Source organism: Stylophora pistillata, chromosome 5 (assembly GCF_964205215.1).
Source record: "Stylophora pistillata chromosome 5, jaStyPist1.2, whole genome shotgun sequence".
NCBI lineage: Eukaryota > Metazoa > Cnidaria > Anthozoa > Scleractinia > Pocilloporidae > Stylophora > Stylophora pistillata.
Window position 1 is genome coordinate 1776604 of NC_142523.1, and position 16437 is coordinate 1793040.

At 39.4% G+C, this 16437-nt stretch overlaps 2 protein-coding genes across 4 annotated transcripts; one reads left to right on the plus strand and one right to left on the minus strand.

Moving 5' to 3' along the window:
- Positions 1-3014: 3014 nt before the first annotated feature.
- LOC111339206 (uncharacterized) lies at positions 3015-16261 on the plus strand. Of its 3 annotated transcripts, none has more exons than XM_088762198.1 (8): positions 3015-3147; positions 3834-7985; positions 8879-9028; positions 9435-9597; positions 10071-10184; positions 10575-10930; positions 11486-11689; positions 12339-16261. In XM_088762198.1, exons 4-8 carry the CDS (start codon positions 9462-9464, stop codon positions 12666-12668), a joined length of 1140 nt encoding a protein of 379 aa, XP_088618324.1. In that variant the 5' UTR covers positions 3015-3147; positions 3834-7985; positions 8879-9028; positions 9435-9461; the 3' UTR covers positions 12669-16261. The 3 variants fall into 3 exon arrangements, with proteins under 3 accessions (XP_088618324.1, XP_022801536.1, XP_022801535.1); XM_022945801.2 differs by having other exon boundaries at positions 8879-8996; XM_022945800.2 differs by lacking the exon at positions 8879-9028 and having other exon boundaries at positions 3016-3147.
- Positions 13693-15891, minus strand: LOC111339205 (beta-lactamase-like protein 1). The gene has a single exon (XM_022945799.2). It carries the CDS (start codon positions 15889-15891, stop codon positions 14212-14214), a length of 1680 nt encoding a protein of 559 aa, XP_022801534.2. The 3' UTR covers positions 13693-14211.
- Positions 16262-16437: the final 176 nt, after the last annotated feature.

Sequence of the window (16437 nt, forward strand, 5' to 3'; positions counted from 1 at the left end):
CAAAGCTAGCGAAGGACGGGCCCGTGTAAATCTTGGCAATGGCTATTTTAAGCTTGGCGAAGTTAAGAAAGCCATCGAGCACCATGAGCGTCATATGAAAATTGCTAAAAAAGTGGCAGACAAAGCTGGAGAGGGGCGGGCCTATGCAAACCTTGGTCATAGCTATCATTGCCTTGGAAATGATGACAAGGCTATCCAGCACCATGAGCTTTATCTACAAACTTCTAAAGAAGTGGGAGACAAGGCTGGAGAGAGACGGGCCCATGGAAATCTTGGCAATGGCTATCATAGCCTTGGCGATTTTAAGAAGGCCATGGAGTGCCATGAGCGTCATCTATTAATCTCTAGAGAAGTGGGGGACAAAGCTGGAGAGGGACGGGCCTATGGAAAACTTGGCAATGGCTATCATAGCTTTGGCGATTTTAAGAAGGCCATGGAGTGCCATGAACGTCATCTATAAATCTTTAGAGAAGTGGGGGACAAAGCTGGAGAGGGACGGACCTATGGAGGTTTTGGTAATGACTAAATTGGGCTTGACGATTTTCAAGAGGCCATCGAACACCATAAGCGTCATCTAAAAATTTCTAAAAAAGTTGGAGAGAGAGCCGGAGAAGGACGGGCCTTTGGAAATCGTGGCAATGGCTATCATAGCCTTAGCGATTTTAAGCAGGCCTTGGAGCACCATGAGCGTTATCTAGAAATCTGTAGCAAAGTGGGAGACAAAGCTGGAGAGGGACAGGCCTATGGAAATCTTGGCAATGACTATGATAGACTTGCATGGCGATTAAAGAAGGCCATCGAGCACCACGAGCGTCATCTACACATTTCTAAGGAAGTGGGAGACAAAGCTATAGAGGGACGGGCCTATGCAAACCTTGGCATTGGCTATATTGCGCTTGGCGATTTTCAAAAGGTCATCGAGCACCACGAGCTTCATCTAGAAATTGCCAAAGAGGTGTGAGGCAAAGCTGGAGAGGGACGGGCCTATGGAAGTCTTGGCAATGGCTGTCATGGCCTTGGTGATTTTAAAAAGGCCATCGAACACCATGAGCGTCATCTAGAAATCGCTAAATTAAAGAGGTGGGAGACAAAGCTCGAGAGAGACTGGCCGATGGAAGTCTTGGCAATAGCTATATTGGGCTTGGCGATTTTTAAGAAGGCCATCGAGCACCATGAGCGTCATCTAGAAATTTCTAGAGAAGTAGAAGACAAAGCTGGAGAGGCATTATCATTAAATGACAGAGTTTTGAATATCATAAATTTTCTTTTAAAGCTATCAGTTTTTATAATTCCACTTTGACAAAGTATAACGAAGTCAGGGCTTACCTCCAGTCTAAGGACAAATGGAAGATTAGCTACAGTGACACCTACAATCTTACCTTTTGAAAATTGTGGCGTCTTTATTTAAGGCAAGGTCAGGTTCTCGATGCGACAGAGCTGAATAATGAGATGCTACGTCAGCGGGTATGCGGTCAACAACGCGGGCTCAAGTATCCTAGGTCTAAAATTTAGCGAAATTAGCGGAAAATAATAAGGGCTAACTTTTAAAACCGAGGAACTCTGTTTTCGTCGAAAGCACTTTCCTATTTCCATAGGTTTAAAGGAGAAAATTAATTTTTTAAAATTTTCAGGGGGTGTATCAAATATTTGGAAGTTATTCTGTAAAAGTAAAGCGGCAAGGAAAAACGACGCCTCGAAGCAACAGAATAGGAAATCAACCATGAGAAAGGACGGGCGCAAGCTATATGGGATCTCATGGAGGCAAAGAATTCGTTTAGAGAAGAAAACTTTGCTTGGTATTCCTCCTCCCTAAACTCAGCTGCTTTCAACCTTAGATCCATCCCAACGACAACAGTTTTTATAGCATCTAGTGAGCAAGAAATTGTCTTCTGGGTTATACACAGCGATAAGAACTGTCGACCTGAGAAGAAAAGAATTAAATGGCTGCGTTTCAGAAAAACAAGTCAGAGAATTCATCTCGACTCTATACTATAATGCTCTTGAAGAAATTGGTGTACGAACTGCCGTTAGTTGTGAAAATTGCTCACTTTATGAGAATGACAATCAGGGATTGACAACTGAAGGGGACCCTGGACAAGTGTCTCGCCGTGCTTCATCAAAGAGAAGCTTAGGGAAACTATATGAGGTCATCATTGCCCCTATTATTAACCTGGTTCACGGAGATGATTTTATACTCGTACCCGAAGGTCCGTTTTGTTTGGTGCCCTTTGCTGCACTGGTTTACATGAATATGCAGTATTTGTCTGAAACGTTTAGGATTCGTGTGATTCCTTCCCTGACCACTTTGCAGTTGGTAACTGATTGTCCAGAAGACTTCCACAAAAAGAACGGCGCACTACTCGAGGGAGATCCGTGCTTAGAGGAAGTTCTTTTCAATGGGAACAAGTTGTGTCAGCTATCTTGTGCAAAGAAAGAGGAAGAAGTGATCGGGAAAATCCTCGATACCACCCCCCTCATTGGTAAAATGGCAACTAAAGATTAAGTTTAAAAGCGACTCTCCACAGTCGCTTTAGTGCAAATCGCCGAACATGGTGCGATGGGAACAGGAGAAATTGCCTTGGCGCCAGACCCTACTCGTGAAAATCACCAGCCTGAATAGTCCATTTTACAGTTGTGTGCTTGGTTGCCAAGCCTTTGAATGGGAGTGAGGCTAGAGATGACCTTGCTATGATACAAACCTTGCTGCCTTTCAAATGTAAATCACTTTGTTGTCATGCTAACTAGATACAGGTCTCTATCACAACAAGGTCATCTTTAGCCTCACTCTGAATCAAAGGCTTGGCAACTAAGTTCACAACTGTAAAATGGCCTATTGAAAGACTTTTTCTAACAATGACAGATGTGTCAGAAGTTCCCATCTACGGGCAAGACTGGTTGTGATTAATTCCGTCCTCTTTGCCTTGTGGAAGATTAATGACGTGGCCACTTTCCAGTTCATGAAACATTTCTATAAAGAACTAGTGAAAGGAATGAGGGTCAGTGAAGCTCTTGACCGAACCATGCAACGTATGAGAGAGTCCGAAACATTCAAGGATGTTAAGTACTGGACGCCCTTCATTCTCATTGGGGATAATGTCACGCTACGACTGAACCGATCAGGCCAACGAGATGTAGATGCTTTTCAAAGTGAGTGAACATAAACTTTTTAATCCTGTTTTGCATATCACAAATATAGATTTAGCAATATTTAGACAACAAGCAGTTAATTAGTACCACACATTTTACAAATAATATATATAACCATAATTTTAATGAAATAAGTTTCGTTTGACCCTTAGATGAAAACGAAAGAAATATGATCCTCACACGCGAGCTGCAAGTTGAGCATTTACAGGAAAGAAGCCTCAGTAACAATGCAGGCCTCGACGGGATTCGATTGCGCGTTTCCAAGATGACAGTTTTGCGGATAAATGTTCGACTTGATCTGTTTGATCTGTTAAATCTGTTTAATTTGTATAATCTGTACGATCTGCTTTGACTAAAAGGGAAAACAACCATCTGAATAAAGGAAACTAAATGAAATAAAACAAAGTAAAAAACGACGTACGAAATTTGTAAGCCTGATATAAACGAAAAAAATTGAAACGCAAAACACCTAACTTTCGAGCACATGGTCTAGACCATAATATGCCTATCTAACCTCACCATCGCCAATTGCTAGACTTGTGACAGACTGAATGACGGCTTAATTGATTGATCGATGGACAGTTTGATTTCTTAATGTTCTATGAGTGAAGGCGCTCTGTTTTGTTTGTTTTTTTTTTTTTTCAGATATATGAAGTTAATTAAGTTAAATGTTTTTTTTTCGGTAGGTGGATCCTGTTGAAGAAGCTGGCCACCAACAAGATGAGAGTTGAATCAACCAGCTTCTGAGTTAGACTAGTCTATGAGTATACTTTGCTATTTTAAACGCATGAGTCATGGTGGACCGCGCTGTCTCCAATTCCAAATTTTATAATAATCAAGGTTTTTTGTAAATATTCGGAAACGCTTTCCTTTAAAAGCCTTTCATCTTCAGTCGCGATTAGAGAAATTGTAAGAGGAGACAATTTAGCTTTGCATTATGTGCTTAATCAAAACCAACCAGGAACTCGTTTTCATTTCATATATTGTAACTGAACAATATCATAGATCATTTTGATGAGAAATTCTCCTATATTTTAAAAAACCGTATCGTAAAAAGACTAATGTCTAGTCATCTAAATTTTTCAAATCAACCAGACGCTTTTTGAAATGTCAATTTGCAAAGTGAACTTGTTTCTCATAATTTACACGTACAAGTTGGTAGCTCAAATGTGACTTAAACGATCTAGTTTCCCAGGAGCATTTGCCTTTACTCTTCAACCCAATACGTAGGAACGTGCAGTTAAATCAGGTGTCGCACTGTCATCAAATGGCAGACTTACAGTTTACTATTTTGAATTATGAGAGAGTCCAAAACTTTCTATGAAGTTAAGTACTGTGCGCCCTTTATTTTCTTTGGGGATGATGTCACGCTGCAACTGAACCGATCAGCCCAACGAGATGCAGATGCTTTTTAAAATGAGTGAACATAAATTTTCTATTGCTGTTTCTGCATAACATAAATACAGATTTAGCAGTGGACAGCAAGCAGTATATCAGTGTCATAAATTTTTACAAATAACGTGTATAATCATAATTTTTGAGGAAATAGATTTTATTTGACCTGCAGTTGAAAATTAAGGAAAAAATGATCCTCGCAGGCGAGCTGCTTGTTAAGCATTTGCAGAAAAGAAACCTTCATAAAAATACAGGCTTCGACGAGATTCGAATCTGTGTTTCCAGATGATAGTTTTTTTAGGGCCTCATTTCTGCGATCCCTTAAGTTGCAGCTCACGTACGAGGACCATTGCTTTACTTTAACAGATATAATGTTCATCATCTCCAGTCTCTAGACTTGTTAAGATTGATTGACTGACGGCTTGAACGATTGTTTAATCGATTAATTGATTGATTGCTTTATGTTGTAAAAGTAAAGGCTTTCTTTTTCAGAAATATGACGTTAGTTAAGTTAAATGTTTTTTTTGTTTTTGGTCGGTGGACCCTGTTGAAGAAGCTGTCCACAAACCAGATGAGAATCGAATCAGCCCGCCGCCGAGTTAGATTAGTTTATAGGTGTACTTTGTTATTGTGCAAAAGCATTAATCAATTCAGAATTTTATGATAACCAAGGTTTTTTTGGTAAATATTCGGAAACGCTTTCCCTTGAAGTCTTTAATCTTCAGTCGCGATTGGAGAAATTGTAAGAGTAGACAGTTCCAGCTTTGTATTAGAAGCTTAATCAAAACCAATCAGGAAATCAGTTTTCATTTCACATTTTGTACCTGAACAATATTATAGATCACTTTGATGAGAAATTTTCGCATAATTTTAAAAAACTGTATCGTAAAAAGACCTATGGCCAGTCATCTATATTTTCAAAAAATTAAGTAGACACTTTTTGAAAAATAAATTTGGAAAGAAACAGACATGTTTTTCATATTTTACACAGACAAGTCAGTAGCTCCAGTGTGACGGAGCCGATCTAGATTAATTTCACAACAGCATTTTACTTTTCTCACTTAACGAATATGTAGGAACGTAATGTTGCATCAGTTGTCTTAGACTTAAATTTTATTTGGATATGTGTCGCGATTTCTGATCTCAAAATCTTGGTGTTAATTTTTAATGACATGATTAATTAATTTATACTTGATTTAAGTGCAAAATTGTTAACCATAAGACTGAATTAAACACGTTGCTTTGAAAGCGAAGCTTAAGTTTTTGTGGTTGTTGTTCACAGTTTGCTGTTTGAAAGCAAATACAGAAAACAAAATGATGAAGATTATTTTTAGGCTCGTTTTGGTTTATTCATTGTAAATGATGGGGTCTAAATCGTTCTTTTCCGCTTCCAAGTCCCGTCCCGTGCCACCAGGAGTCCCGAGTTGCTCTTTCTAGTTTTCTACTCCGGAATTTTCCTATACGAATCCTCAATCTGGAATCTTCCTTTGCTATTTCCCTTTTTCCACCGACCTGTTCATTTCCGATTACTTATTCCGACTACTTATTTCCGACTCTCGTTCACCCTCGTCCACTAGTTTGCCATAATACTCAATGCAAGGTGTACAGCTTAAGTTAAACTTCCGAGTTCGTGATTTTCTGGCCTTGAGCCCTAAATTGTTAGAAAAGTTGAATCAAGGTAGGCAGGGCTTATATGGAATCAATCAGCCATATTAAATGAGCTGTCAATCTTTTAGTTGTCTCTGGTCATATCTTAATAAAGGCTGATAGTTTCTATAGAAACTGTTTGGCGCTGCGTCGGTGGGAGTAACGAAATGATTTGAATATATCAACAAAGTTGAAATGGTAACGGTGGCCAATGAAATAATTTGAATATATCAACAAAGTTGAAATCGTAACGGTGGCCAATTTACCATTCCAACTTTGTTGATATATTCAAATTATCTGGTCATATCTGATTGGTTCATGCTCATATGTAATAAGTGACGTCATCCGGCTTCACGTTTTCGTGCTCTTCAAAATGACGCCTCATCTTCAAATACAAAGAAGGTTTTATCGTTTGCTAGACCATTGCTATTGAACGCATATTGTCAAAAAGGTCGATTCGATATCACATAGGCTGTTGAAATTCGCATAAAAGAAAGAAAACATTGCTGATAACAACGTGAAATGCTATGGCAACAGTTCTGGCATTGTTGAAATCGGCTGAAGCTTGTATTAGGACGGCTAAACTGATAACAAACTCTTAAAAAAATGGTTTTCTTTTTCTTGTGTGTTTCTTGATCAGATAAATTAACTTGGATTATTCTGGAACAGATTTTAGCCAGTCTGTTACAGTGATATTTGAGTTATTACAGATTTTTATCGCTGAATACTGTGCGGTGACAGTTTTAAACAAGAAGATTACTGCTTATTGTTTTGTGGTAGATTTTTATTAAAATCTCAAAGGAGGTTGAGCGGAGATTCTTCTGCTGTCAGTGCCGGGAAGGCAAGGCCGGAGAAAGAACTGAGAATTTCAAGCTAAAAGTCTTTCCTTACTCAAAGCGGTGTTGGAGGCATGTACAAGGGATGAAAATTAAAATGATCACGCAAATGTTTGCGATTTCAAGTTTTTGTTTTGCAGAGGACGGTCTCGCAATATGCAAAGTTTGAAAACGCACGTGCAGTGCTATTTTTCTTCTTAGCAGACCTTTTGGGTTGCCACGTTCTCGTTGTAATTGCATTCTTGGTTTGTTCAAGGTCCATATTAAATGAGAAACTGCAGCCAGGACGGCAACGTTGAGGAAAACATCGATTAAAAACTAAGGATCTAAATTTTTTCTAAGAAAAATATCTGCGAACGGGTGGATGGGGTTACCGCTCTAAAGACACCAGACCTCTTCTGTAGCATAGGTTAATATGCAAGCAGCCTTTAGTTCTAAATGGAAACGTATAATTTATTCGCCGTCGGTGTTCCTTACTCAGAATGCGCGCAAGTTTCAATTGTTCACGTTTTTATATTTTTGCAGAGGACGGCTAAGAAATAAACAAAATCTTAAAATGCGCGTGCTGAGGTGTTATTCTGCTCATTTAATTTTTGTTTTGCCATTGTCTAGTTGACGTTACCGTTGAGGTTTTCTCGAGGTTTCGGCTATTGTATAATAACGTGCATGAAATAATACGACACTATGGACTGGAAATAATAGTTTTTACATACTCATTTGACGAACAAAAGGTGCTTTGGGTTAAGAGGATTGTCCCAGCAGGGGCTCCCGGGTGTGACTATATCAACTGAGTTTTAACATGTTTCCATAGCAATTTAACAGGTTTGCCTATAATGCCGTGTTTGGCGAAGTCAGTCTCATCATACAGGGTGCAGTTTTGGTTTCCGTTCCATAACTTTAATCAAACCGCGGAAAGAAGCCGAGAGAAAACGGTTCAAGGAGTAGCCGAATCGTCGAAAGGTTAGAATGAAAGGAAAGAAAAAAAATTCATGTTTGGGTATTAATTAATTTATTTTTTAATGCTCTAAAAAAGAACGTGACGATACACTTAACGAAGAGTAGAATTCGTCAATTTTAAAAGAGCTTTTGATGAGTGAGTATATGAAATTGCTTGGCAGAGGAGATGCTTGTTTTTTCAAGTGCTATTATTTAGGGTCGAGTGTTGAAGCAAAATTATCTGACCTTAATTCGAGACTCATAATATTTTCCTTTTTTTACTGAAGAAATGAGAATGCACGATTCCTCCTCAATCCCGATTCAGGGAACTAAATGACGAATTTTTTTTTCACATGCACACGCTGCGTCAATGAAATATCTTTCATCGGAAAGAACGTTGAAGTGTTAGAATTTATAATGCAATTTCGTGTAAACAAATGCAGTTACCGTAAAAATGTTGTCGCTTTCTGGAATATAAGAGTTCCCTTTAAAAGCATGAATAATCATGGAAAAAGGACAAATGTGTTTATCCTGTGAAAATCTAATCATCGTTGGAATTTTATTGCTAATTCGATTCTTTTTCTCAATGCTTTCCTTCGTTTCGAGATCGCTAAGAGGAAAATTTTATCATATTATAACGAGTCTCAGTGACGTTATGTCGGTTACATGTATTTGTAGTACGGCTCTCGACCTTTGGTAAAGGTTTGATTATACACCGAATGCAAATATGGCGTCCAATTTGAGTTGCCATTGTTCTGGACTGACTAGCCTCGTCTTCACGAACAAACACAAAAGGATTATTACATGTGTGAGAGAGGCTAGTCAGTCCAGAACAATGGCAACTCAAATTGGACGCCATATTTGCATTCGGTGTATAGGGCGACAAAGTTAAACATGTTTTTTTTCTTGGTTTTGAGTGGTCATGACCTTGGATGCACTTCCTTTCCATACGTATCTTCCGCTCGATGAATAGTCAACAACTATTCACCGAAGGGGCGGTGACCAGTAGTCTTGGTGGTGGATATTTTCCGAGAGGTAGATATTGACCACTGCCTGCCTTCACTGAGGTAGTAGATACTAGCTTAAATAATATAGCTCATAAAAACGGGTTTAACCCATTTATTCTTGCTAATTATAAGATTACAATGTTTTTGGGCGCAAATCCCACGCGGAGTGCTCGAAAGTGAATAGCGAGGGATATCCGGAGTATGAGTAGCCAATCACTGCGCGCCTTCTACGCTATCTGCAGTTTAAGCATATGGTCATATTATATGGATAAAGGGGGATTCTATCAAGATGTAGCATGATAATTCGGTTTTTAACACCTGAGTTAATAATGTAAATTGGCCACCGTAAAGACTTTCTCTGTAAAGCTGACGTTTTGAGCGTTAGCCCATCGTCAGAGCAAACGGTTGTTTTTCGAGCGAGGGTTTTTCGATTGGCATGATTTACAGTTTTTTATTTTTTTTTTAGTTACAACGATTAGAGACTGGGGGAATAATGCTTGGAAGGCTGCTAGCCAGATTTCGAGGAGTGATTTGTGGTTTATTTTTTGGCTTTGGACTTGCGGTGCTTTTTGTGACATGGAGAGATGACGCTTCTTACGTTAAAGAAAATCTGATTATCGACGAGGTCGGTGAGTGATTTGATTGCCAGAGATGATATAACGTTCAGATTCTGAAATAAACATACAACTTAAAAAAAAAAAGAAAAAAAAGGCAAATAAACGCCGAGTGTCATCATTATCTGAAGTAAATGCTTTGTTCTTAGACACAAATATTCTCGTCATAGCATGGGATCAAGTTACCGAGAGGAGGACAAAAGTTTAAACTAGCTTTTTCTAATCAATTTTTCATCAAGGTTTCATCCATTTGTATTTCTGTTTTCCTTTTTGTAAACCGGCTGGTCTTAAATCATGAAGAGCTATAGGCACATTTATTTCAAATTCATTTTCTGATTGATTATTAACCCCAGCCAGAGTAAGTTAGTTTCCAATTTTGACGAATCGTCCTACTACGCCACACTTTTATCAAGATCATGAGCATATCTCCCATCAGTAGAGGTTTTCTTCTAACCTTGCCTACATTTTTGTCTTCCATTCAAATAAAGGAGGAGGCAGCCGGGTTGATTCTACATCGTTGATTACACACGGTGAAAACAGCGACCCAAAAGAACTCTTTCTCACTGGACCAATAGAAAACAGCAGAACAACCACAGATGATGGTACAAACTTTTGAATGCTACCAGTACTACGTTTTTACAACTGGAAAAAATTATACTTGTCTTCTCAAATTATATCCAAAGTTATGCCAGCTCAGTACGTCTATAAAAGCCTACGTTGACGTACAGAATTTCTCACAGTCTTGACAAATGTTAAACACCCAATTTTACTCTTTTTCTAGCTTTATCGATAAGAGATGTTTCCCCTTGCTTCGCGCTTCGTGCCGTACTCTGTAATAGTGTCTTTGACTATAGTTGATCTTGTCAGGTTTGTTGTAAGTTTCGTTCAATGTGGTGTCCTTCGCAACCTTCAGAATAATTCCCAGTTTTTTTCTTTTTTGATAACTTTTGTTTACTAGCTCTTTTTGTCTCAATGGTTTTATTTTTCTTCAGATGGCACAAACTCACCGAGCGACTTGTACAAAGCTTATGATCACGTGCACAGTGTCCTGTTTTTCATTGGTTATCCGCGTAGTCGTCACAGTCTTCTTGGCTCCTTATTGGATGCTCATCCACACATGGTGGTTTCTGATGAGGCAATGGCTTTTCCACGATGGATAGGGGGTCTCAAAACTTGGCTGAATGGCTCGATACACGCATTTTACGATACGTTATTTGAAGCTTCGCAGCGCGCAGTTGCCCAGGGGAGACGCTCGCGTGTATTTCAAGGAAGTGTTGTGAATGTGACTTCTTCATATGCGTACTATGTACCAAATCAATGGCAAGGCCAGTATGATCAGTATATCGAGGTCAGCTGAAAGCAATTTGGTTTTTGTTTTTTTATTTATTTGTTGGTTTGCTTTTTCGAAAGGGGGGGGAGGGAGAAAACGTTTCGACCGGCAATTGATCAATTCAAGGTCAGTTTTTTTTCGCGGGGACCCAATGGTTGGGAAGTCAAGCAAAACCAAATCACTATTAACCACCAGGTGTTAGGGACTGGCTGCGCGGTCATTATTTATCGTTTAGGTTGGATAATCAACCTAATCCCCTCTAGGGCTGCTCCGTAGTATTATCATGACCACCCCCATTACCTCATTGGCAGTTAATTGGCTGTCAGTCTACCACAGTCCCCCTTAGACTCAGCTGGCAACGACCGACCCTCCCCTCCTCCTAAAAGCCATGAGATCCTCAAAATCCTCCACTCCCTTCCCCATGCGATAAATAATAACTGATCCCTTTGTTACTTTAACAGCATTTTATGGTATACCGATAGAGAGAAGGGGCTCTTTAACTGCACTGATTCATTCAAGTTGAGTTGCAAGCAACTAATCGAATTTAGAGCCACCCTATATTATTTTATACAGGTAATCGGAGACAAATCAGGTGCCTTTACAGCGGGAGCGATGAGAAAAGACAACGCCTTGGATGCAGTCCGCCTCTTAGAGAAAGCTGCGGACGTAAAGGTGAAGTTTGTTCATGTTGTGCGAAATCCATTCGACAATATTGCAACCATGGTTCTGCAAGATGCGAGGGTCAAAAAAAGGGAAACGGGTAAACGCAAAATGAAGGTATGTGCAGTTTATTGCGCAAGTAAATGCGATTTGTCAAACTACGAAGCCTCAAGACACGATCATGATTTATCGTGGGAAGGGGGGGAGGGGAGTGACGAGCGGAGTATTTTAGCTGTGCCTTAATTAAATTCTCCCGGGTCCATCATTAAGGCGTGCGTATAGTTTTCTTATGATCTTCTCTCCTTGGCAGTCAATTTTCTTTAGTTTCCCCTACACTCTGTCTGAGACGATTAATGCCCCCTTCGTTCCTCCTGAAACCATTTGATTCCCCCAACATTTTCCTTCCCCCCCCCCCCCCCCAAAAAAAGAAAAGTTAAGGGAAAAAAGTTTGGGGCTATTAAATTCACCAAGCAAGGGCTTTTTTTGTCATATTTTCAGGCAATTTACTTCAAACAAGCCTTAAAATTCAATTGGATGTTTTATTGTTGCTTTCTCACTGGTTGGGATAAAGTTGGGATTTAGAGCAGTTTAAGTAACTTGATGCCTTAAGAATAAAGTGCACTTCTGAGAACCAATCATATCTCAAGGATCAACAGTGAATTGAAAATGGATGTCATAAACTTGGAAAACGGTCCCCAACCATGATAGCCCTATTTTAGCCATGAACTGGTATTTTACACGTTGTATCTCTATCCGTTATCCACAGGTTGGAGCTCCTTCTATACTGGACGAGAGTATAAATCGTTATTTTGGCTGGGCAGCAGGTTGTAACAAAGCCAGGCAAGCGTTTCCAGCTAGTGTTATCGATATTCCAAGTCTGGAAATTGTCAAGAATCCTGCAGACACTCTAAGAAATATCTGCAAATTCCTGGGCATCACTTGCTCAGAGCGTTATATAGAGGACTGTGCAGCCACTGTAGATCCAGTTCCATCAATGACACGTGACTTTATTGAATGGACCGCTGAACAAAAGAACCGCGTTTACGAAGAAATGAAAAAATACTCCTTTTTTGATAGTTATTCATACGATCAATGAGACATAATCATAGTAAACTGTTATATTAAGGGCTAATGATGTCTTTATCAAAATTAGAATATATTATTATATTGTACTAAACGAAACATTAAGAGATTATAAGAGATGACCTTTTGTTTTTGATTCTTCTACTCCAATTCCCAATTTCCGATTTTTTAGTTCCGTTTTTCTATTTCAGATCCTCCATTTTCGATTCTTCATTTCCGATTCTCTTTTTCCGATTCTCCATTTCCAATTCATCTCTCGATACTTCTTCTCATTTCTTTTTCCGATTTCCGTGCCGAAATTGTGTATTTTTGAGAGCTAAGCCATTGCATATTAACGCAGATTTGCATACTATACCATGATGTCAATCTTTAATTCTTTGGTCAACACGTGTGGAAATCGTCCGACACAACGTTCAGTGGGAAGGGTATTTTTATGGCGCTCTGGATATAACGAGTCGCTGTTTAAGAAAACTACATCCAGCCAGTTTGATTGAGAAAATGAGAGTGTTACAGCCATGAATTCTAATTCGTGACGGAAGTTATCAAAGATTCGTAACGCTTTCGTCACGACCAAGTAACAATCACAATTTCAAATAAAATCCTTTGTTTTAGTATCCTTTCCTACAAGCTAGGCTCCCAGTATTGACAAACAGTTTGTGACCTTACAACAAAGTATATTCGATCTACGTTTCGCTTGAATGGTCGAAAACACCGATGAAAGCAGGTTTGAAGAATAGGAAAGTGCATCAACCATCGCCAAAACCCGTTCTTTTAACTTAATTCATTGCTGGATATGTTTCACCGAGTTTTAGAGGACGGCCATGCCACCATCATGACAGTAATGTTTGAAGAAAATCCATCCGAAATTGCAGTTAACGATGGACTTGCGCGATCGAGACACAAGCCATGCAATTCTCTCGTTCTGTCCTCCTTTTTTTTTACGACAGCGAAAAAACCCCTCAAAGGGTCAAGATGTGAACGTTCTCGAGAGAACCATTGCTCAACTGCTTGAGCATATCTATAATAAATCAACAGCGTTTCAAGTTATTTACAATCCTTTAATAAGTTGTCAATCTTCGCACTTTCGAGGTAAAGTGGAGAGAACAATCTAGAATTGAAAGTGTTATGCGATAATGTAAACATAGGACGTTTTTCGCATACTGACACAACTAAGTGGTTGATTAATGTAAATATTGTTTACAAATTTTGTATTTCCATATTTTCGATCTTAGTTATCATGTTCAATGATCGAAATTATTAAATGATAATAATAATAATTATGATAATAGAAATATTAGTAATGATAAAATGAGGTAACACACATCTACCAGGGTAGACTTCAATCATCGAAGGCACAACTAATATTTGCGCTTCGAAAAATCCTCACTCGAAGGAGAACCCAATATATTTCCCCCGAAAAACAGAGAAACACAATAGGAGTTATAATAAAACAAACGGGGATAAAAATGGCTCAGGATGACGAAGTTAAGACCAGACGGGCTCGAAAAAAAAAATTAAATTTTTCCTTGATAACTAGCGGTCTCTTTGCTAAGAATTTATGAACTGCGAGTTGCTATCATTGCGCGCCCAGGGACTGTGAATCCGGGCGAAACACCATTCTGGTCGAAAGGTAAAAAGTGTAAATCCTGATAACTACCCATTCGTTCGTAAAAACACGAAGAAGAAGGCCATTTAAAGTCTGCTTGAAACACCAATTCTGTTCCAATGTATACAATTTGAAAGTTCTGCTCTTTAGAATTGATGAAGTGCACTTGAAGTATGTCATGTTGAACTGTAACCTCCACTAAGTGCGTGGTAACCTTGTTTGATAACAAATCTGAAATGTTTACGGAATAGTTTCCAATGTAAGGCTTCGGATCCACTGGAAATTTTGATGATCTCTCCAGTTCGACTAGAGTTTGGTTCATGATTGGAAGAAGAATTTTATAAATGTCGTGAATCATTCGACTAGATTCTCCTCCTTGGATAAAATGAATTGCGCTTATGAACAGATTTATACCCAGCTGCAACTCAGGAACGACCGAGAGGTATGCTTCGTACGAGTCAATCGCTCCACCCTTTCGCCGAACTACAAAGTGTTCCTGGAGTTCCATCTCCCATGGAGCCCCCCATATAGTGGTCCCGTCCGGAGCAATATCCGCGGGGGATATCATTTCCCAGAGCGATGCCGGACGGAATAAGGTTTGTTTTGACGGTTGTGTAAGCATCATGCCGAGCTTCGTCATGTCCTCGAGTGTTGAATACATTTGGCCAGCAGGTGCAACCCAATAGATATTCATGAAAGCCATTTTTGTTCCGTTTTTAGAATAAGGAAATGCCATGTTTTCCTGCACGTTCGCTGTGATCTCAAATCCGGTGCGTGTCATATTTAAAGGTTCTAGAATGCTCTCTTTCACCCAAGTCTCAAAGGTTTGATTCTTTAGAAGTTTCTCGGACAGCAGTCTCCCTAGCAAGGCGTATCCAAGGTTGCTGTAAGACGGCATGGTTCCTGGGGGCAAGATGAGACTGCGGTTCTTAAGAAGTTGTAACTGCTCTTCTGAAGTATCATTACGGCATATAAAGAAACATGGTGCCTCTCGAGGTAACCCCGCCATTTGACTTGTTATCTGTCTTATCGTCACGTTTTCTCCATTGAAAGGGTTTTGAATGTAAAATTCAGGAGCGTATTTGCTTAACGGATCGTCAAGGGAATCTATCAGACCTTCTTCGTAAAACTTGTATACCATAAGGACTACGAACACTTTCGTGACGCTACCAATTCGGTAAATTGTTTGATCGTCAGGTATATCTTCGCGTTTTGCGACCTTACTTCCTTTATGAAGACTCCACAGAGTACGATCCTGGTAGAAGATATTGGCCGATATTGCAGGAAGCTGTGCTTTCGTGTTAACGCGGGAGCTGATGTAATCAGTGATTTTATTCAAACCCTTAGAAAGCTGTTCCGGTAGTTTCTTAGATAAGGGCATTAGCTTAACTGGTGTTCGAGGGCATGCTGCACCATACGTATCCGGTTTGCTGCTCTCCGAAGGAGCTTCTTTATAACCATTTCCACACTTTCCACATTCTTCATCATTTTTCAAGACCTGCCAAAGGAACAAGGCCGTCATGACGACTGCCATAATACACGCTACCACCGCAAAAATCCTCCATGCTCGGGTCGAACGTGTGTATCTTATCTGCATCGATTCCATCACAAGATTTTCCACACTGCTCATAGTGTTTCGGCATGAAAATAAATCTTAAAACTTTTGTGCGCTGTTATTTACCCAGACTGAGCGCTACCTTCGATATAGCTTCTTGATACTAATATCTTGGGTTTTTGTGTTGTGGTTATCAAACCACTTGCGTCGTCAATACGACATCCGCACGGAAAATTAACAGAGCGGTAAATTATGCTAAGGTTCAGTTACTGTGTACACCATGGTCTGGGCCTGTAACCGATCGAAGTGAATAGATTATAATGCGATTTCATGTCTCACCTGTTCTTATTATTGTCACGTTCTCAGATGTAAATACTTCTCATCAACATAACAATGCACCTTAACATGGGAATTAAAGCGACGCTGTATATTGTCTTTCATCATATGAAGTCTTTTCGATAAGTCAGCTCGTACAATTCTTACAAAAGAACACTGCGTTTTATAATATTATGGTTTTTTTGCTCTTATGCAAAGCGCATTTCAAAATAGTTCATCATTCAACGCATTTTATGGTTCACAGTACATAATAACTCCCACACTTAGCGGTCATAATCTGTATGT